General features: G+C 40.4%; 1 protein-coding gene across 5 annotated transcripts in view; it reads right to left on the bottom strand.

The window, feature by feature from the left end:
- Positions 1–805: 805 nt before the first annotated feature.
- Positions 806–22,201, bottom strand: part of erbb4b (erb-b2 receptor tyrosine kinase 4b) — a 361,102-nt gene continuing 339,706 nt past the window's right edge. For all 5 annotated transcript variants that reach the window (XM_074659614.1, XM_074659616.1, XM_074659615.1 and 2 more), the window contains 5 exons: positions 19,365–19,462; positions 18,617–18,790; positions 11,814–12,051; positions 10,413–10,541; positions 806–10,181 (listed from right to left, as the gene is read on the bottom strand). In XM_074659614.1, coding sequence (XP_074515715.1) covers positions 9,511–10,181; positions 10,413–10,541; positions 11,814–12,051; positions 18,617–18,790; positions 19,365–19,462 — 1,310 coding nt within the window. In that variant the 3' untranslated portion in view covers positions 806–9,510. The remainder of the gene's footprint in view (positions 10,182–10,412; positions 10,542–11,813; positions 12,052–18,616; positions 18,791–19,364; positions 19,463–22,201) is intronic.

Raw genomic sequence — 22,201 nt, 5'->3', positions numbered from 1 at the left:
TTAGGTTTAGGAAAAGATTGTGTTTTGGGTTAAAATAACTCCAGAGGTGGCATAACTTAAGTACGTAAGTTACGTGACAAATAAATCAACGTTGAAATCTGGTTTCACACGCGGTATCAACGCTGGTCTCCTGGGCGAAATTCCGGTGTTTTTTGACCCACCCATCCATCCCAACCTCCTCCCTACACATACAAATTGATTTTGTGGGATATATACGAATTACAATGCATTACTTTTCGTAGGTATAGCTACCAACAGTGCATGAGAACAGCCTGACCAGTGTATGAATGTGAGTGTGAATGCTGGCTTGTGTTGTAAAGGGCTTTGAGTGGTCGCCAAGACTAGAAAAAAACGCTATATAAATGCAGTCTATTTATCAGCATTGCCGATTTTAGGATCCCCCTTTGAAATGCAGACCCATTGTATTTCCATTATGGTCAAATTGGGATATGCCCCGAGTGTATACCCCAGTAGGATCCCGAGGGACCCAGTGTTACTTACGAGCCAAATCTACTGAGGTTTTTAATTCCATTGGGAGTCCCACTGGAAGGGTTTTTCCATACACGTGCTGGCTTGGCTCGACTCGGTTCGACACGGCACGTCAGCCCAGCACAGCAGGGATTTGCGTCTTCATTATAACAGGGCTACCCGCTTGAGGATGTGTGTGTGTAACCATGGCCAAAGGAGAAGCTGATTTGCATCTCTATTACAACAAGGTGGGGGTTTGCCCAATGGGGCATACCCCAATGTAGTTAGATTTACCACTTCATAATAACACAACATTAGAAAATGAGCACAATCCAACTTTAAATATTGACTGATCTTTATTCATATTGAATTAAAAATATAGTTTTGACAGATTCATGTAACAAAACAGAGGGAATACGTATTTAAATGTTCTAGCTTGGGAAATGTGTCAATTAACCAGTGAGAATCATTTAAAACTGGTAATATGTGACAACGTATGGTCTATAAAACTTAGTTCTCAATCATTCTGATGAGTCGATACAAAGCGATGATAATATATGATCGTTTTTACAATAGAATATTCTTTCTTCCAAACTTCAATGTTCTTTTAAACATGGACTTTTGAGAAGCTTACCAAAATGAACACTTTACCAAATGTATATGTAAATGCTGGATATTGTAAATGACAGGATTGGCACCAAAATCATCTGTGCAAATTCCCATACACTTTCCAATAGAAAGTGTACAGCAGGCCTAAAGTATTCTGCAGGTGATAAGCAATATAGAAACGTGACAAAATTTAAGTAATCCAAAGTTGATGCTAGTTAAAATCCTACCCTTTGAAAACAAAATTGCAGTATTTGTCTCTCAGTAAAGTCTCCAGCGTTATCAGAAAACAGCACCTTTAATTCACAAACAACACAAGTTGTGTGTGAGTCTTCTACAATTGAAATATCAATTACAACAGTATATTCAAATTGTCAAATTGTGCATCCATTCAGCTTCAGTGTATGAGCATCAGCATCATCAGTATTGAGACGGACTGCTTGATCACGAGTCAGAAAGAAAATAGTTCAAACATGATGATTTTGGTGCCAGTCCTCACATCAGATATTAGGTAAGATGACATACTGTATGTGCCAAACTCCCAAAAAGTCCTGCAACGATCCTGTCAAATGGAAATATTAACTTCCTGTTAAACTTCTGGAAAAGAGTGAACATTTTAAGTCCTGATGAAGCCAAAAAAAGTTAACGTACTAACCTCTGTACAAGCAAATATCAGTAATTGAAAGGATCAATCCAGCCCATGCAAACTGTCTTCCATTGTGTCTGTCACTCTGGGGGCTGTAACATGATATTGCTACACCATTCAATCAGTATTGCCCCAAATGGATGAAGAGCTGAATATCATCTGAAAGTAAACAATGACTGAGCTCAGTGCAAATGGAAATCAAACTACTCAAGGAAATATAGTATATAGGTCCTTAAAACACAGGGTGTAAAGTGACACTGGTGGATTGATAACATTGGTTAGGAAAGGTTCAGAGAAAAGGGGATGACATATTGAATATTCATTAGTATTGCAACAGCATTTTAAGAGTGTACAAAATCTTTAAAAAAATCTCAAGAGGTGGATAATACTGAGAGAAGCGTGGAGGGTAGTGGAGGTATAATACACCCAGTAAAAAAAAAAACACTCCTACAAAGTGAGCAAGAGCAGAGGTCGAAACACAAAATCCACCAAGTTGTGCTGAAAACACAATCACACAATCACAGGGGAAATGACGGGGCGGGGGTGACAAGAGACCCTGCAAGCGTTTTTAAAATCAGAGTTCACTCTTCAAATTACATTTATATACTGTATATATATTTATACAGAAAAGATATTCCCCAGAGAAAAAAATAAAGGTACAGTAGACCAATAAAAATGCAATGATGCAAGGAGAAAAAAAAAAAATCTTCAGCTGGAAAAAGAAGCATCATTGTCCCATTTACAGATGCACCTGACCACCTTTTACCTACCTATAAAAATACTATCCACTTTTTTATTTATTTTTTATTTTTCTAACAATGGTAAAACTGGCGAGTGACCCATTCTCTGAATGTCTTTGTCATTTGGTTAAAAGACAATTATTAATTCCATTTTACAGTTTTACCATCAATTCAATACATTGTAAACTGTGCTTACTCAACCGCTGTCGTCTACCCCAGTTTTCATGGCATGGTAGAATATACGCATATGAATCAGTGTAAAATCAGAGTATGACAGCCAGTTTGATTCTATTACAATGGTAGAATATGAGTTTTGTCAGCTGCTTTATGGTTTCCCTTTAAAAAAAGTTTGATGATGCATTGACCAAAAACTATTTTGAGTTATTAATAGTGAAGTTCTCTGAAATGTAACGTGTGTTTAAGACCATTTTAAACCACAGGTGGATTGATATTACCAATGCTGTGAAAAATGCCCTCATGATATGAATAATAAAAGCATACAAAAGTGAAATAGAGCACACTCTATAAATACAGTCGCTGTGTCCCAGTTCAGGGGCTGGACCCTCCGTAGTCCTCATTTCTGGGCCGGATGCGTCTTAAAGGTCCAACAAGGGCTGTCCCATTTCAAAGGTCCCTGGTCCCTTGGTGTTATGACAACTGGTTTATCATTTGCAGTCCTCAATAACCTACAATCTACTGTGCACCAGTCAGTGCTCAGGCAATTCTCGCCAACTTGTAAAGCGTCATATTTATCAGATATCAATCATATCACATTAACTAAACCAATGAAAAAGCCACTGCAAGGTGTAAACAATGGAAGCTAGCTACGAACCCCACTGTTTGTTCCTGTTTGCAGCCTGGACATGTTATTCAATGGTGGTTAGAAGTAAACCAGTAAACCGGTAAACTTTGATATTTGCACTATTAACCTGCCACTTGTTCATCATGTGTTGAGGTGAAATATCAAAATCGTACTGTTAAGGCAGGTATCGTGAAAGCTCTCCAAGTTAACCACTGGTGTTTAAATGTCATAGGTCGTCTGAGGACAACTGCTTGGTGAGAAACTTGCAAAAACTTAATGAGTTGACGAGGAGCACATGAACACAACGTTAGTTTTGTTCTTTTTTAATCTAGTGTCACTTGGCAATAACATGCAACCCAGTCGCCAAAATCTTTTTTTACCATTGGACGTTTCTGCAAACCATGGGTACATTGTATGGCGACGTTTTCTGAACTAAAAATAAGCCATAAATACATTTCATATAAGCCTCTTATCACGCTTGCAGAAACACAATGTCACGTGGTTAACGTTTGGTTAGGCTTAGGCAACAAAACTACTTGGTTAAGGTTAGGAAAAATATCATGATTTGTGTTCAAATAATAATGTAACATACAAACGTAACATAACATATTAACCGTAACAAAACCACTATAGTTAGGTTTAGGAAAGAACTACATGGTTGGGCTTAAAACTACTACGTGTGTACAGTGAAAAAGACACTGAATGTTGTGATAGGACGCGAACAGCGGCCTCCTGGATGAAAGCCTTGCGTTTGTTGGACCCATCCACTTCACCCTCCGCCCACCCGGTATGTCTATTTTTGCTCTTTATACTAAGTCACTTGTTCTGACCGAAAGCAAAAACGTCGCCCTTCAACGTATCCCCAGTTTGCTGAAACATACAATGCCAACAGTTTTTCCTGTTGAATGGGCTGCAGGATCAGCCTGGACGTCAGTTCCTCTGAAGGACAAACATACAGCCCCTGAGTTGGGACACAGCTCGTAATTGCTTCAAAGCTGAGTAGAGAACATGACAGACTTTAGATGATGAAGCCTTCAAACTGCATATATATATATATATATATATAAAAAGAAACTCTTGCCACAATAACACCCTGAAGAGCAAAAACGAGAGTAAAAACAACACCATTCACAATACTCATGATAGCATTTGTTTAAAATACATTAAACCCCAGAACAAAAGTAGATGCACAAAATAAATATAACTTACTATAAGGCCGGTTTACTGGTAGCAGTCAGTATCGAGAGGGAGTTATAGGTCCATTTCACAACAGCCATTTTGACATCATTGCAGGGTAAACACAGGTGTAGTTAATAATTTGGATTTCAGTTTTCTGGCCCTGGTTTTGGGCCTTTCTCAACATAAGTTGGTCTAGGTTCCATGGACTCTTTCTGGACTATTTCTGATCCTCAATCCACCTGTGGACATTTCAGTCGTCATATGGATCAACATGCACCTTTGCACTTTTTCTGAGCTGGCAGTTTGTTTGTTTTGTTTAGGTTTGTTCAATTCTGTCATGTCTATTTGTCTGCTTTTGTTTCTTTGTATTATGTAAAACAAAAACAAATATGGCCTTGTTCCATTTAGGTGGGCCAGGGTCCTAGTATTGTGCGTGCTGGCTCAATGGAATGGCTGTGACCTGTGACACTAACTATAAGGTGACCATAATTAATTTGATCAATTACACCTGTGTTTACCCTTCTATGACATGCCAAAATGGCTGCTGTGAAAAGGGCCCATTGTGCTCCTTTAAATAACTACCGTACCTACGAGGCTTACCTTGACACAGAACATAATATATTTTCACATGAAACTATGACTCATGTTAACATTTGACCGCAATTTCCCTTTCCAGATTTGTTTTTAGTCTTTGTTCATATTCACTCCACATAGCTGCTTTTTCGGTTTTCCACTGCCTCGGCTGCAGAACAGTGTTTGCTACATACAATCCTGCCGTCACCTCTGAGGAGAAAGAAAGAATGGCAATCTACTCTGGTCTCCTCTGCCAGTTACAGTGCACTCGCACCTTCTCCCCTGCTAGCTTTTGTAACATTGATGCATTGGTCGGGTAACATATCTGGAATGCTAATACCTTAGTTTTAACCCCGCTGCAGGATTACAACCTATTGCCTGTCGTTCACGGTTTCTCAGCTGGTGCGCTGGGTGAGATGTTGGGTGAACATGATTTCCCCACAGAACAACAAGGGAAAGTGGATGAATTAGCATTCAAAAAGCTAAAAGCCCCTTGCGATGCTCGTTGGCTGAGAGCACCAGCAGGTTTTCTCCTCCAGAAGATTGGCTTCATTTTTCCATAGAGATCCATTACCAAGCCTTTGGGCGACCCTCCACTGCTGTCATTGCACTTAAACACACGGCCATACAGGAGTCTACAAGCACTACAACTAATATCTTATGGGTGATGGTAAAAATAGATTTACATAACTAACTTTTAACTCTAAATACATACAGAGGACGCTTGCACACATTTACACAAAGACGTACAGTATACTGTAAGTGTGAGCTCAAACTCAGCAGAAATCAGCAGAACAATGAAAAGTTAGCAACAGAAAAATGTCAATGATATTTAACACAGTGCCGACTTCATGACTGACCATTTAAACCCAGGCCCCCCCCCCACCTATAAAATTCACATTTCTATTGCACATTTCAGCAGTGCGTCTGTGGTATCATGGCACTAATCTATCTTCAATTATACTTTTATGTCAATAGGTTTGATGTCCCTTTATGATGTGGCAAACGTGTGCCTCAGCTGGAGCTCAACTGGATGATTATTGTTCCCCCATAAAACCTGAGAGGGGGAGAAAACACTGTGCCAGGGTGACATCTGTGTTCTGGACAGTAAATCATCAACACTGCTTGTCTGAACCTTCCCTCTGCCTGGTGTTTTCGATGTAGAGGCACAAGGTTGTGTAACAGTAGTTGCGTACTACGTCAGCAGTGAGACGTGCACAGGCATTAGTCGGTCTCCAAATTCATGATATTATCACCTACTACTCAGGCTGGGCGATATAGATCGAATCTCAGGGTATGTGTAGATTAATATTACTATTAATAATATCACTATACATCATAATATAGTACATTTTTCTGTAAATTCAATCGAGAAACTGTTTGCGTTTGTTTTTGGTTAAAGGGGCACTCCACCAATTTACTACATGACGTTCAGTTTACCCGACACGAGCTGTACTACTCAGCCTGTGAATGAAAACAGCTGTATAATGTCTTCACTGGAGGGATCTTTTCAAAGTTTGAGAAAATAACCCAGGTGATGTCACAGATGATGTCATCAGGGTTATCTCTGCTTGGGCTTTAGACTTTTTAACAAAAAGCCTGCATTACAAAGTGGAGGTATGGGGTTTAGGAGGTAGAAGGAGTCAAATGAATTGAGCTGCATTGAGTTTGAGTTGCATTGTGGGAATTGTAGGACTATGCATTTTTGAAGCCTAACTCATACTAGAGACTTCAGGCCTTTGCACACCGAGTCCCAAATTTTTGTGCAAAATTGTCACACGTTTAAAAATAAACATGACCTCACATTGTGTCAATCACGTTTACGCACCGACGCCGAAACTTTCGTCCGTTATTAAAGTTTTTGGAACAGGTTTGATTTTCTGCTTTTTTTAAGAGGGTTGTTTGACCACTCAGAGCCACCGTCCGTGTATGTCATCATCCAAAATGGCATCTGATAAACACATTCAAGTCTACCAGAACAAAGCACTTTATGTCAAACAATGAAAAAGAATACAGAGAAGCATAATTTAAAGATAGATTGTGACAGGTGATTGCAGAACAGCTTGGAATCGAAGATGGTCGCAAAACAAAGGATGTAGGAAACGCAAACGAAAAATATGGACTTGGTGTGCAAAGGCTTTTAGAATCAGGATATCTTGGCTTTCGTTCCTTAAATTTTGACCATTATTCTGTCTCTTATGAGTCCCCCAACTTTTTGGAAGTGCAATGCTAAATCGCGGAGTACCCCTTTAATCCAGTGAATAAAATAACAATCCATGTATTTCATCAGTCTGATACAAAAATCATGTGAATCAAATATTGTCAGCAGTGTCTGCAATAGTCTAGTAAAAGAAGAGATATCAAAAGGGTAGCTACCTGGCTATGAACGGTACTGAAAAATCGTTGTATATCGCCCAACCCCACTTATTACTAATACCATGATATTCTTTAGAGAGTGGGGATGCTCCTTTGTTAGTAAAATGCCTGATGAAACAGATAACATGAGGCCTCAGCGTCTCACTGTAAATTATAGTTGCAACATGACGAAAAAAAACAATTAATGAATTGCCGCTTAGAGCGAGAATAACAGCAAAGTCATTTGGCTGTGTCAAAGCATTAAGTGCTATTAAATTATCAACCCCAACCTAAATTAGGCTTCAAAGTCATTTGACGACAGATGCTAGTGGTCTCCATCAGAGTTTACTGTGGCATCTGGCAGTATTGTATGAGTACAGAAAGCTAGCCATCAGTGGATTCAGTGATAACTTATGTCTCACCATTAACGTCAAATAGAAAAGAAAGTGTCCCGTTTTCTCATGGTGTTCCATGGTAAAAATGTGGAGGAGTTCTCCTTAGACAGTTTTGACAGTCTCTCCTCCTGCTCCACCTTAACGCTAAGAGACAGATCCAGACCCTGTAGTCGTGACTACGTGCTCAAAGTTAATTTTCTGGTTTTATGACATACAATAGTATGAACACAGAGAGGTGCAAAACAACTTTTATCCTCGTCTTTTCACAGCTCGGTCCACAGAGCCTTTTTCCTGGCATTGTACGTATCTGTCTGGTAATTGACATGTAATTGGCTTATTTACAGCTCTGCAGGGTTAGCCTCTTTGCCACAACCACAGTGCTCTTTCGTGGCTCGGCGTCTGTACTGTTTGCGTAAGAGTAAGAGTAAGAGTAAGACAAGGTGACAAGGTAAACAGATCCCTGATGCCGAAAAAGAAAAAAAAAAATTATGCTAAAATTGTATATTTGTCCCTTTATATGTATCATCATCACACTCATTTCCCTATTAAGATATCTGTCCATTCACAAGCCCCAGTTCCAATGAAACATTATTCCTCGTACCGCAGTTACCATTGGTTATGTCAGTCACGATGCTGCTTACAATGATGTCATGAAGGTAATGTTAAAGTGGATGATTTGCTGGCTCTTCGGACCGGGTTGTTGTGGATGAAAGTGGAACAAGAAGGACGTGAGAAGTTGGGGGTCGTCTTCTGAGCGATCAACCTTTTAAATCCCACCCCAGCCGTGCTAATAATCTGCCGAATGCTTTCCACCAGGTTCCGGGCGATATCACAGCTTTCCATAAAACCGCGGTGGCATTTACTTTCCTGCTGACCCTTTTCTCTGCGCTGCAACACTGACTGCCATTATCGGCGCACACACAGTCTTCCAGCGCAAGGTCAATTGAGCTTCTCCTCCAGAATACATTTCAAGTGGCAGCAAGCTTATCTGTCAGTGTGCGTGTATTTTACTTATGAATTCATGTATGGATGTTATTGGTGTGTCAAGGCTGCAGGTGTGTTAGCATGTTTTAGGTATGATATGAGCTGCGTGTGATAAATGTTTGAATTCCATTACTGGTGCGCTAAAGCCAACGATGCGTGTGGGCAGGCATGCGAGTCACATCTGGGCTCTTCGGCATGACTGCGGGTTTGCTGGTAAGTCACGACACTACTGCATGTGCATGTGTCATTTGATAGATTGCACACAAGCAATAGCAATGTGTGCATCTATCTGGGTGGAACATGTGCTAAAAGGACATGGTGAAGTGTAATTGATGGGTGTATAATAAAGAAAAGCATGTAAGGTCATGGCGATAATCCTCTCTTTGGGCTGACCTCAGTTTATTTCTCCTTTCTCTGATTAAACCTCTCATTTCTTTTGTTGTTTTTTGTGCCGTTCTGATACTTTAGGATGGCAGGACAGTGTGCTGCAGAATAGAACCTCGAAGAAATGCGTCTGCTTGCTTGAGGATGGCGCTAAAAAAGATGGTTTTGATGTCAAGTGAGGCTGTTATTGTAGTCCTGTCAAGAAAAGGCAGAACCTTAGAGTGAGACTAAAAGACTTGCAATCAGACATAACAGAGACGTGTTCAGGGAGAACCAGGTTGAGAAGTACTGCATGGAAACGAGAGGACTGTTCACCGTCCATTTATCTCCACCCCCTATCCCTCTATTCATCACCTCCATTGTGCTACAGGTTGGTCACTACACCACAGTGTTCCTCTGTCTGTATGGAGGGGGCGGCAACACATTGCCAGCTTTCATAGCAGCCTCGGACAAGTACTCCTGGTTTTCGGCCACAGCGGGGCGAATGCGTCCATTCTGCCGGTAGAAGAAGCGCGTGCTGCAGTCCTGCAGGTACTCGGGGTTGTGCAGCGAGGACTTCGGGGGTAGACTGTGCTGCCAGTATTCGGGATTGTCAAAAGTGGCCTTCTTGCCTTTCTTATCAAACATGATGGTGCTGCTGGTGATGCCTGAGTGCAGAGCGTGTCCTGAATGCCCCGGGTGCAGGGTGTGTGATGGATACGACGGGTGGGGGAGGTGGCCAGGGGGAACCACGTATCCGGTGGAGGAGACCGTGTGGCTCGACGTTGATGGGTTGACTGTCTGCGATACTGATTGGGCAGCAGAGGACCCGGGGCCAGAGATGGAGACCGCGCCGGCCAATCCGTTCTTGTCTCCGGGGTTGAGGAAGGTATTCAGGTACAGTGGCTCGTTGATATACTCATCCTCCCCGTGGGTGGACTGGCTCTTGGGGCCAGCAGCGGCTCCGGCCATGTGCAGGGTGTGGCAGCCCGCTCCGTCAATCACTGCGTGGGCGTCACCGTTCCTACGGCGCGTGACGAAGGGGTTTTCCTCTACTGGGTTGAGATAGTCTGGAAATAAAAAGGGGGATTGTAAGATTAGATAAGATCTTTTCATCTCTTTTGAGGCTGCAGCTATTATAGCCACTAAAAAGTCATATACATGCTTACTGCATTTCAGTGTCCTCTGGGTTAACATATCATATATTAAAAGTGCAATTTGTAAATAAACATTAAGTATTTATTTCAGTTCTATTAACCTCCAGCCAATAAGTCAAAAGCTCTCAAAACTGTCAAAGTAACCTGAGCTGATCTTGTCTCTCATGGCCGTCATGTAGACGTCCTGGTCCTTGTCTCCTTTTCCTGCTCGTTCTGCTAACAGTCCGGTGGGATCGGCGCTGTAACGCTGTGCACTACTGTCCTCTCCTCCACCTTGGGAAGCAAAAAGACAGGAAGGAAGCAAGAAAGAAAAATTTGAATATGGTACTTTACAAAACCGTAGCTCCATGAAGGAGAGGATCCTGGATATAGATTTGTGGTAGCTATATGCGTCATCCTTTCAATGCAAGTTATTTCTTCACCAATAAACAAGCATCATTTTCAAAGCAATCCATTCTTGTGCACTGTTATCTATTTTTGTTCTGTGACTTACCTCTCTGGGCTATGGCTAATGTCAAGCACTCTGTATTTAATTTTAATTTTTTATCTGTCGACCATGTTTAGATCACTATGCTTGTGCTTGAATAGAGCCAATCGCCAGTACGGCACACCCACATCCCGCCACTACCTTCCAATTAATGAATAATACACATTTATTTATGGAGCTTACTTAAGGTTTGATTTCTCCTTTTTCCCCACCCAAACACATCTGCAAAAGAGGCATAAATGGGCCCAAAAACATCTGGCACTGCAGCTCAACAGAACTAGAAGCTGGCTGTGCTGCTGCTGCCTCTGTCCTGTTGACTGAGAGGTGTAATATGTGGTTCAGTTTTGCCAGACAGCTGCTAGACACGAGCTTAGCCTTTTGTGCTCATCTCCCAAATCCTCTACTGGTGAGTGATCCATCGTCACAGCACAATACTACAATACCAATGAGGAAACAGCAGATAGGTTCAGTCAAAGAAGGGCGAGAGGCTGTCTGCTTGCCTGAAGGTGTTTTTTCATTGATGAGTTATTGCACAAATTATGGTTTATGTGTTATGATTTATGGGTTTTAAATTGTAATACCAACTTTTCTTTACTCTGTATTTGAATATATTACTGGAAGTGTGGAAAAAGGCTACCCTTTAAATGAATAATAATATTATATAACTAATAATAACTGATAAAATGAAATCAATACTTGAAACAGAAAGGCTTAATAATCATGTTTGGTTAAAGGTATATCCACACAACCATAGAATATGTATTAAAATCACCTGATAATTCACTAAAATGCCTAAAATGCACAATGCATTCAATCTCTAAGCCGTCTATTAAATGTGTGAAAACAATTTTTAACAGCTAATTGAACTGGTGTATTGGTTTTATAGACCCTGTTACTCTCTACTATATCCATCCGTCTCTCACTGTCTTCTGCTCACCTACTGGTTTGATTTAGGACACACACACACACACTCACACACTCACACACACATACACACTTAGTGGGGTGATTGGTATTCCCCTCAATTTCTTCAACTTTCTGAAAACACTCTGCTTTACCTTGTCCTGCAGCGAGAACCGAGCCAGGCCCGAGGGTACTTGACCTTGGGGAGGCCTGCTTCCTCAGGGTTCCATTGCAGCGAGGGTCGTCCTGGTTGCCACGGCCAAATCCACCGCCAGAGGACAGGTCCTGTGGTGCGAGGCAGCCTCCGGACACGGGTGGAGCAGAGACCACTCTGGGGAGGGTGGCTAGCATGTCCTCCATGCTGAAACTGGGGTCCTGGTAGCCATACTGGTTCTGGGTAGAAAGAGAGGAGGGCGACTGTTAAGTCAGGGCAGGGGGCAATTACAAGAATATCAGTTTACCAAAGTCAAAGCAAACACTGAGACAATTACAAGTTGGGAAATATAGCAAAGTTCTATTCTGCTCTTCTATGAGTGATTAAAGTTCAGCTTTTTAACCAAGTGAGGAAATAAATTGTATTTTTTCAGTCTTTGGTCTACACTGGTTCTGAAAGCAGGTGATTTGATTTACTTGTGATGTACAAAATATAAAAAAAAACATAAAATATATAAAAATAAAATCAGCACTTAAATACCGTACAAAGACAGTGTGAATTATAAAATGTATTCGTGCATGAAGTCCAAAAATAGTACCATTGTTCATCTGTAATATTTCAATGTAACAGGCAGGGGAGACAAACAGCAGTGCCAAACAATGATACGGCAGCATGACTGCCAAGGACAATTTAATTAAAAGAGTTTTAATTAAAAGGCTCCACGCAGAAAAGTCTTAAAGTAGCGGTATCAGCCCTGCCCTGCTGTGTGCATTTGTGTCCACACTCAAAACAAAAAGGGGCTTTTTTTTTAACCTCACTGGGTGCTTTATCCTGATTTATCTTCCCAGGAATCCAGCGTGAAGTCAGTTTTCTCTTTCACATTCCCTCGCTTACTCTCCTTTGCATGGTCTCTGAGCTCTGAGCAGTCTGTAATGATACTAAGATAGAAAATCCGTTTTTTCCCCTGATGCACTTATTTTTCCTTAAACAGGCAAGTTGAAAGAATTACAAAGGAGGCTGAAGTTCACGGATTTATGGTCTGTGAATGATGGTGCGGGTTCAAATCCGAACTTCGATCATTAGTAGTAAATACTCATTTATTTATCAGATTCCCCAATTATTCCTGACTTTTGGCATCCTGTATAACGCACGAAAGTGGTGCCTCAGGCCTGCACCAAGAGTCAGACCCAAATAGCTTTTTATTAGAAATCAGAGATGTGTCAGTCAATGATGGGAGAAATACTAATTATTTTTAGGTTGTAGGAGTTTTTTGGCAGTACAATGTCAAATTTAATAAGAGATCACCAAGTATCAGGAAATAGCAGCTTCAAGCCAAAGTTTGACTACTGGTCTGGTCAAAACCTTGCTTATAATTGAGGCTATAGTATTAGGAGAATGCACAAAATGCCCAAAACGATCAATAACTTTAAAGTAGGGCTATCAAAGTGATAATAACCTTTAACGCAAATTAGTTGTAACCCCACTAATTTCGTTAACACATTAACGCAACTTGCGTTTTTTTTAGGTTGTAGCAGGTTTAGCTTTAAAGCTAGAAGAAGATACTTGAATATGGTGAAGATACTAGCATCATATGAAACTAGAAAACCGAAGGAATCCATTGGTAACAATCATGTCATACTAGCTTGTCACAAAGGAGGCTAAATTATGCTCCAAACTTACGCTAAATTTTGGTGAGGAAAAACTATCATGGCCACTTTCACAGGGGTCCCTTGACCTCTAAATCTCCCTTTAAGGTACATTTTGAACAGATAAAAAAATGTGTAATTAATTTGCGATTAATCACGATTAACTATAGACAATCATGCAATTAATCATGATTAAATATTTTATTCGTTAAACCGCCCTACTTTAAAGTGTTTTTTTTCGTTTCATTGTCCATGTGTAACTGCATCGTTCTTTTTCATTTTCTGTCTATCACTGTTGGATTCTGCCTCACTTCCTCATGCAGTGGTCTGTAGTTTAAGCCTGGAGGTATTAATCAAAACTGTATTTTCATTCCCCTGTAACTACATCTATTAAACCGCCCTCTCTCAGTCTTCATTTACACCTCCTCCTCCTCCTCCTCCCTCCTCCTCTCTTGTCTCAGTATTCTAACAGAAATTGGCATCGCTAACCTGAACACAATAGTAAAATTTCTTTGAATAATGTTTGAAATCATTAAAGTGTACCATCAAGGTCACAGTCACATTATTCTTTCAAAAGCTTGGCCATGAAGCCCAGCGTGGAGTTAATTAATCCTTTGTGGAATTATGGAACAGTGATTCATTCTGGACACAGCCAGGGTGAACTGTGGGAAAGTAAAACATCACACTTGAATATTTAGGAGAGTCGAGTAGAGTGTCCCATTCAAATGATTCTCTGTAAAAAGCAGAGGGAGTTTGTGGCGATGCATATTAAAGGTTCTATGTACAGGATTCAGAGCATTAATATAGCAGCAAACAAATATTTATAATGTAAAGTAATGTAGAGTAATGTCTACCTGAGCAGAGAATGAATTCACTCTCCCTCTGTGTGTGTTGTAATCCCAGCTTCTCTCTGCTTTGTCTACATAGCCGTGTGTGCATGTCGGTGTATGTGAGTCTCTCTGTTGTTTCCCCACTGGCTAGCTAATGGCCGCCGCTCTGCACTGCGCTCATATGGCGGTTACCACTGATAACGCCGTCCCGACCCAGGCTGTTGTCACTGAAGTGTAGTGCCCAACCTCCAGTTCCCCCTCAGGTTTACACCGTTAGCTTTGTCAGCACTGTTGCCATTGTTTGCACTGTTGGCGCTGTAAGCACAGTTAGCTACTAGTTGTCGGATCAGCCGACTAGTCACTGAATTCCGTATTGAGCACCTTTAATAATGACAGTTAAAGGAACAGCGTGTAGGATCTGGTGGTATCTAGCGGTGAGGATTCGGAGATTGCAACCAGCTGAAGCCTCTCCTGTGTGCCAAGCGTGTTGGGAGAGCTGCAGTGGCCGACGACGAAAACGCGAATGGCCCTATCTAGAGCCATCTGGAGCAGAGCCAGTGCGTAGAATGTGTATATAGGTGAGAAGTTCGGTTAGAGTGGTGAAGCAAGAGAGAGAGAGAGCGGCGGCGATGGGAGCGAGTAACGTTATTGACTCTGGGCCCGAGCACGAAAAGTTAACAGTGTGTGGTTTGTCCATTCTGGGCTACTGTAGAAACATGGCGGTGCAACATGGCGGAGGACCTGCTCCCTATGTAGATATAAATGGCTCAATATAAGGTAACGAAAACACAACGATTGTTATTATCAGGTGATTATACACTAAAGAAAACATACTTATTAATATTATATTTAATCTCTGCTGATAGACATAAACGTTACACACTGGTCCTTTAAGTGTGGTGATAACAATGGAAAGGAAAAGCACTTTCAGCCATGCAGTACAACTGTGCAAGTGAATATTATATTTATGTGTAAATCGTGCATTGTATCGGCTAAAACAATAGAGTTCATTACAGTCATTTATGTGGATGAATACTAACTGTATGAAATAATCAAATTCAGTATCAGCCCCAATATGAGAAAGTCCAAAAACAGTGGAGGATAACTTCACAAACATTATGCAAATAAATAATCTGTCACCTCCTGAAATGCACCAAACAGACTTGGAAAAGGAGTCTTGTCTCTCATTGGCATTCGGCAGGCGTTTTCATCCTGACACAAACACAGGGGGATATTGGAATACAAAATGGCTGAGTTGCCTGGCTGTGTGACTGGTTTTGTGATAGATTTAAGTCCAAAGATTGACGGGGAACATTTGAACAGTTGAACAGTTGAAGAACGAGAGGGAATCTGGCTGCAAACCCCAATTTTGAAGAAGGCAATTACCATAGTTTCAAAATGGAGAAAGACCGACGAAAGAATGACAGAGATGAGAGTGAAACGGAGAAAGCTGTGTGAGTTCTGTTTTAAGATCTCAATCTTTTGTGCTCGAACAGGAGAGTCCTTCGGTACACGCTGAGAAAATTCATTCCCACATCACTTTAGAGAGCATTTAAATGATCTGAATGACTACTTTGACTTTATATTGTCTCCTTTTCCATCATAGAAAATGCCAGTCACCCTGCTGCTACACTCAAAAAGAAAAAAAGTACATGTAAAATGACAGCTGCATTTTAATTTATTCTACAAGGAAAAAACAAACAAACCAAGTACCAAGTTGAATATATGTATATATATATATATATATATATATATATATATATATATATATATATATATTTATATAATACAAGGGCTTCAATTTATGCATGTATTCATACTTCTGAACATCCTTGCCTGTGCAATATAGGAGAAACATGTCTGTCTGTGTGAATTGAATCGCAGTATGGTTTGATTATACATTTCATTATGCTGAAATGGGTTCAGATATTTTTTTTTCCAATCATCTTTAATTTTTTTTTCTGGATTGGGGAGGAGGGGTGCTCTAGGAGAGTCAATGACCCTTCCTGACTGACTTACTGATAAAAAGTTCTGAAATGCACACATGTAACAGTTGGACTGACGATGTCCTTTCCTAACATGTTACTGCACATAAGCAATATCAGAGTAACATGGAAGTATTGGGACTTGCAACATCATGTTTTTTGTTAATGGTAAGTAACTCAGCAAAAAAAGCCATTCTATTTTTTTATATACTACTACTACTACTAATAATAAAAATAATAACTTTCCATTTAAATGTAAATTGGAACTGACTGTCTCACAGCAGATCAAAAACTCAGCTTTATGATTTAAAAGTTAACTGACTGCAGAGTTACAGTAGTACTTTAAATGGTAAATGGACTTGCATTTATATAGCGATGGCACAGCCTTCGGGAGCAATTTGGGATTCAATATCTTGCCCAAGTACACTTCGGCATGCATGGAGGAGCTGGGGATCGAACCGCCGATCTTCCAATTAGAGGAGGACCTGCTCTACCTCCTGAGCCACAGCCGACCATATTTTCGCCATCAAGCGTTCAGTTCAAATCCAAATTCCAATTCGAACATGGGTTCAAAATATTTAAATATTCTACAACCATTTAAATCAGTTAATCGATTGCATTGCATGGCAGTGAGGTATGGGGCCCCTATACTACGAAATCATCGGGCAAAATGGGACAAAAATCCAACTGAAACACTGCATGTAGAGTTCCACAAAAGTACTCTCCAGGTACTCTGCATGCAGGGCTGACTTCCAATATCATTTACTTCTAAGTATTCAAAAAACATTTATCAAATTCTGGAGCCACATTAAAAACAGTGACCCTGCCTGTTTCCATTATAAAGCCTTTGCCTGCCAAGAGTTGAACATAGAAAGGAATCCCCTCAGCCAACTGGTCCTGAGGCTGCCTGACCTTTCACTTTAAACCCCAGCCAGCCTCGGAGCAGTAACACCATCACTCAGAAGATTAGACCGAACGAAATTAAAGTTAAAGAAGAAGAAAAATCACCTGTTGGAATGATATTACACACTCATAACTCAAACTAGAAACATATTTGGCTGTAAACAGACAGCATACTGTGGCAGACTGCCTGATAAAAACCTGAGAAAGACATTGACAATGTAAAGACTGAGTGACCATAGTCTGGCAATAGAGAAGGGCAGACACAGACAGACCTGGGAGGACAGGCTGTGCTGTCATTGTGATGAGGGAGCTGTAAAGACAGAATGACACTCTTTTGCAAAATGACAAAACTACAGAAATATTGAGAATCAATTCTTTCCAAAATTTGAAAAGAATTGCCCCGATTTCTGAAGTCTGACAGAAAGGGAGAAATGACCTCTCAGTCTGGAGGTGCAGTTTTGGCTGGTAAATATGTCACTTCCTACCACAACAAAAGAAACAACCAGTACTTATATTTACTTGTATATATATTATTTTATTTCATTTACCTATTTCATTAGCTATTTTTTTCTATTATATAATACTGTTATTCACTGTATTTTTCTCTCGCTCTGTTTTATTTTATTTTTGTTTAATTCATTCATTGCATTTCAAAATTGTAATTGTGCTTTGACATGCCAATAAAAGCCTATTGAATTGAATGTTTTTATTTAGAAGATATTCTGACAGGATCTTCTGAGGTTCAGGAACACAAATCATTAAAACAATTTAACTTATCTTATGTTGAAAAAGGTACCAAATAAGTATTTGAATCAAAAAACAGAGATACACTTTTGACCGCTCTAAAAATCCAGGATCAAACAATACACTTGGGGTGATTTTTTTGACACGCAGATATGATTATATCTGTGATTCGAGAGGTTAAAACCTTCCACCACCAGACCATGAATATCCAATAAAAGTCAAAGATATGGCTGTGGCCGACTCAGAGACAAAAACTGAAATTAACAGGCCTGTAATCTGAGGCCTGTGAACTGTTGTAACCACCAAATAACGCCATCAAAAGCCATTTTTCAGATGGTATTGAAATGTCCCATTAACTACCATTTACTGCCATGCTGGGTGTGGAGTTCCAGATGGGAGAGTCATATTACAACAGCTACAACAGAAAGTATATTATATGAAAGATAGGCTTGCATAAAGTCACAATATATTAATTCTATTCTATTATCTAATATATATTACTATTTTTAAAATATTATAATGACACTGGAAATAAGGTTAAAGACCTAAACATACTTAAATTATGTTTTTCAAGTCTGTCTTAAAACAATAGTGCATTAGGGGGGGATATTCTATCGGCTAAAATGAATGGGAGGAATTAGTACAGCGATAATCTAAGGTAATTTAAGGTATTTGGAGATTCTTAAAAGACAATACCTTGTTGGAGTCCATGTGTGCGCGGGGAGCGTATGCCAGTGGTGGGATGTTGAATGTTGAGTGGGGCACCAGGTACTCTTCAGCATCCATCAGGTCCTCCAGCTCCTCCTCGTCCAGGAGGCTCTGGAAGAACTTGCTGTCGTTGGGGCTGGGCAGCTTCATGCGGTCGTCACCCTGAGGAAAGTTGTGTGTGTGTGTGTGTGTGTTTAGTAATTTGTATTAGTAATTAATGAAAAATAAATAATGTAAATAATCAGTTTTTAATTGTGTCAGCTTTAAGGCCCTTCACATCCTAATAACATAATATCTTTCAAATAATCCCTATTCCTATTTTATTATTTGGAAATATCAGACGAACAAGTAGTTCATGCAAAAGCATAGTGGTGAATATGACTTGAAAAGAGAAATGAATGCTGTTGAGTTCCATTGTTATTAAAAAGGTTAAAAGAAAGATTTGTGTCATTATTATTTTACTTCTGCTTATGATGCATTGTATTTGTTGAATAATGGAAGCCTAGCACAATCATTTTACGGTATACAACACAAGTAATGTAATAAGTACAAGTATTTTCTCCCCAAGAAATAAGGAAAGTAAAATTTAATTTGTTTTGGATATTAATGTCATCTACTAATTACCTAAACCCTGTATACATTGACAAAACATGAGAAAATTGCACAAAAACAAATAGAAAAAATGAAATGTCATGTAATCCAGGTCTTGTAGATAATGTCACCAAGATTGACCTACCTGGATGACCAGGTATCTTTGGGGATCACGAGCCATCCGAGTGAATTCTGCAGCCAGCTCCTTGAACTTGGGCCGACTATCTGCATCAATCATCCAGCCTGAAAAATGTGTTTGTGTTAGTGTCTGACCAACATAAAGTCCTAATACATATATAGATATTTAAATGTATGGATGCCTGGTATTTTTGCCAACAGCCCTTGACTTTAAATTCGACCCTATTAACAGGCTTAAGTTTTCCCACAGTATGTTATTCTCTGAGGTAAACAAAACCCTCATCTACTCCCATCAAGATCACTCTATTTCCTGACTCTCTGTGATCTTAACTGCACATCAGTGGGAGGGAAGGTGCAGTACGAAGAATAGGGGTCAGTGATCGAGCAGAGCATTTCTGTAGTCTTAACACTTTGGTGTCAAGGGTTCTGCCTACGCACACTATGTCAAATATGTAATGCCATGTTCTTTGCATAAACACAACATGCACAAAGATTTTTGATATGAATCCTTTGAGCCCGTTCACACTCCATAGTCATCAGATACGGCAGCTTGGTCACTAGCCCTACGCATCAAACTATGACGCTCTTAGTGGCCTTAGTTAGCGCGGGAATAAAGGAGGAAGTGAAGTGACGCAATATAAAGAACGATAAAGTCAGCATAGGGAGCAAGCCCCCAGGAAGAGCTCCGGGCTCTGAAGCCAATTTAACATAATGGCCAAACTGCGGCAGTATAACTTCTGTGTCCGTCGCGCGATGCCATTGGGCAAAAAACAGACTTTTTCCAATAGACTTACATTGGGAAAGAGACATCTTTAAATTGGCAGATAATTATTTTGAGGTAAATCAACTTTCCAGTATGAACACTTGAATAGCCCTTATTTAAATCATAAGGTCCTAAAAGTTGTTAAATGCACTAATAGCTGAATCCAGAGTTATTTTCCTTCCTCTGTTCATGTGAATGAGCCCCAGACATAGGCTGGAGCGAGGGCTGAGAGGCGGGGTTAAAGGAAAACGCCACTGTGCCTGCACTATGGGCCCAATGGATGCGGAAGATCACCGGATGACCCGAGTACTTTATCACTCGGAAGCCATTGAGCAACTCTCATAGGAATGAACGGAGTCCCGCCACCAAGGCTGTATCCAGTTCTCTTTATACATCCATGGTAAGGAGGAGGTTGGGGTGGATGGATGGGTCAAAAAATACAAGACTTTCACAGAGGAGACCGGTGTTCATGTTACCTAATGTAACTCAACTTACAGTAGCATACTTAACTACATAACGCACATACTTATTTCAACCCAAACCACAATATTTTCCTCAACCTAAGCAAGTATATTTTGATCATGGAAGTTCATTTTGAGAAGACGGTGTACGCATTCAACAAGCGGAAATTGACACATGCAAAACTGACGCTAGAGGGGTACGTAGGGTGTCATAGTTTGAAACCTAGGGCCACTGACCAAGATGCCGTATTTGAGTGACAACATGTTGCAACTAAAATAACAGTTTTCATGCTGTCATTCAACATAAAAGGGTCTGATGAGTAAAAGTGAGAACTGTGTAGAAGGCAACTACTACAGCAAACTCTACTTTTTCAGTCAGATTAGTATTCCTTCTAATCCCACCCACTCATTCCAACCGTGCCAAAGTGATGTTGCAAGCACGTGAACACAAAATTACTAAAAGTCAGTCAAGCTATGCTTACTACTGATCCATAAAACGTAAAGAACATGAATAATAATAGCAATACATGTGTCTCTATACCACCTACAATCACATTAGTAAAGAAAGAGCTGACCTATGATAACCCATCAGTGCATTTTATCATCAAACGTGCTATGCAAACACTGATAATATCATTTCCCACTTCTAAAAGGTCTCAAAAGATTTTCCATTATATACAACTTTGTTATTTGTTCTGTAATGAACAATTACAGTATTTTTAATGAAGTTCTTTTTATTGTAATCACTTTTTCCAATCTAAAGATAAATACTGTTTCATCAAGAATGGCCATATGGAGTAATGTGCTCTTCTGCCAATTTCTCTGTGAACACAGGGGTATGATGCCAAAGCAATCATGTGATCTGGCCCTGAGTAGAGCCTGTCTAGGTATCCGGGGAAATAAAAGATAGAGATCGAAAGACAGAGAGGTGTGGCTTTACACACAAGTACACACATACAGATAGGATAAGAGATTGCATATGTAAAAAATTATCATCTTTTATCTTGGTACCTAGTTTAATGCCATGAAAGCTCCTGAATATTAGGAAGTGCATTTCCACCACATGTGTGCAGTGCACCATGGGTCTGTGTGAGTTCATGCATGTATAGTGGTGCAAAAAGAAGGGCAGATAACAGGCAGGTGACAGTGACCTCTTCCTGCTGCGTGTGTGTGTGTCTGCTTGCCAGGTTGGCGCAGGTTCAGGGTGTCAGGAAGAGCCAAGGTGACAGTGAGGGCCAGAGGCTGCAGCTTGGAGACTACAGGACAAGGCCGGGGTGGCGCTGGCATCGAGCCTTTGTCCTGGCAGCAGTGGCCAGAGGTTACAACGCCACCTGCGACCCCAGAGCCTGACGGCATGACAGCAGTGACCGACCAATGAGGCCAACATGTTGGTGGTGGGTCAAAAATCAGTTCCTACTGTGATTTATCTTCTGCCTCCTAAACTTTATTTTTGAAGGATTTCTCACTATTGTTGCCATCAGAGAGGTGTTTCAGTGGCATTCATATGGCAACGTATTCTCATACAACGGATCATATGACATCTTATGACAGATGTCCAGCAACACGTGTCAATTTCCGCTCGTTACATGCTTTTCAAAACAAACTTCGGTCTTCACAGCA

This window comes from Sebastes fasciatus, chromosome 14, assembly GCF_043250625.1.
Source record: "Sebastes fasciatus isolate fSebFas1 chromosome 14, fSebFas1.pri, whole genome shotgun sequence".
NCBI lineage: Eukaryota > Metazoa > Chordata > Actinopteri > Perciformes > Sebastidae > Sebastes > Sebastes fasciatus.
Note: the sequence above shows the minus strand (reverse complement) of the source record. Positions and strands in the feature narration are given on the sequence as shown.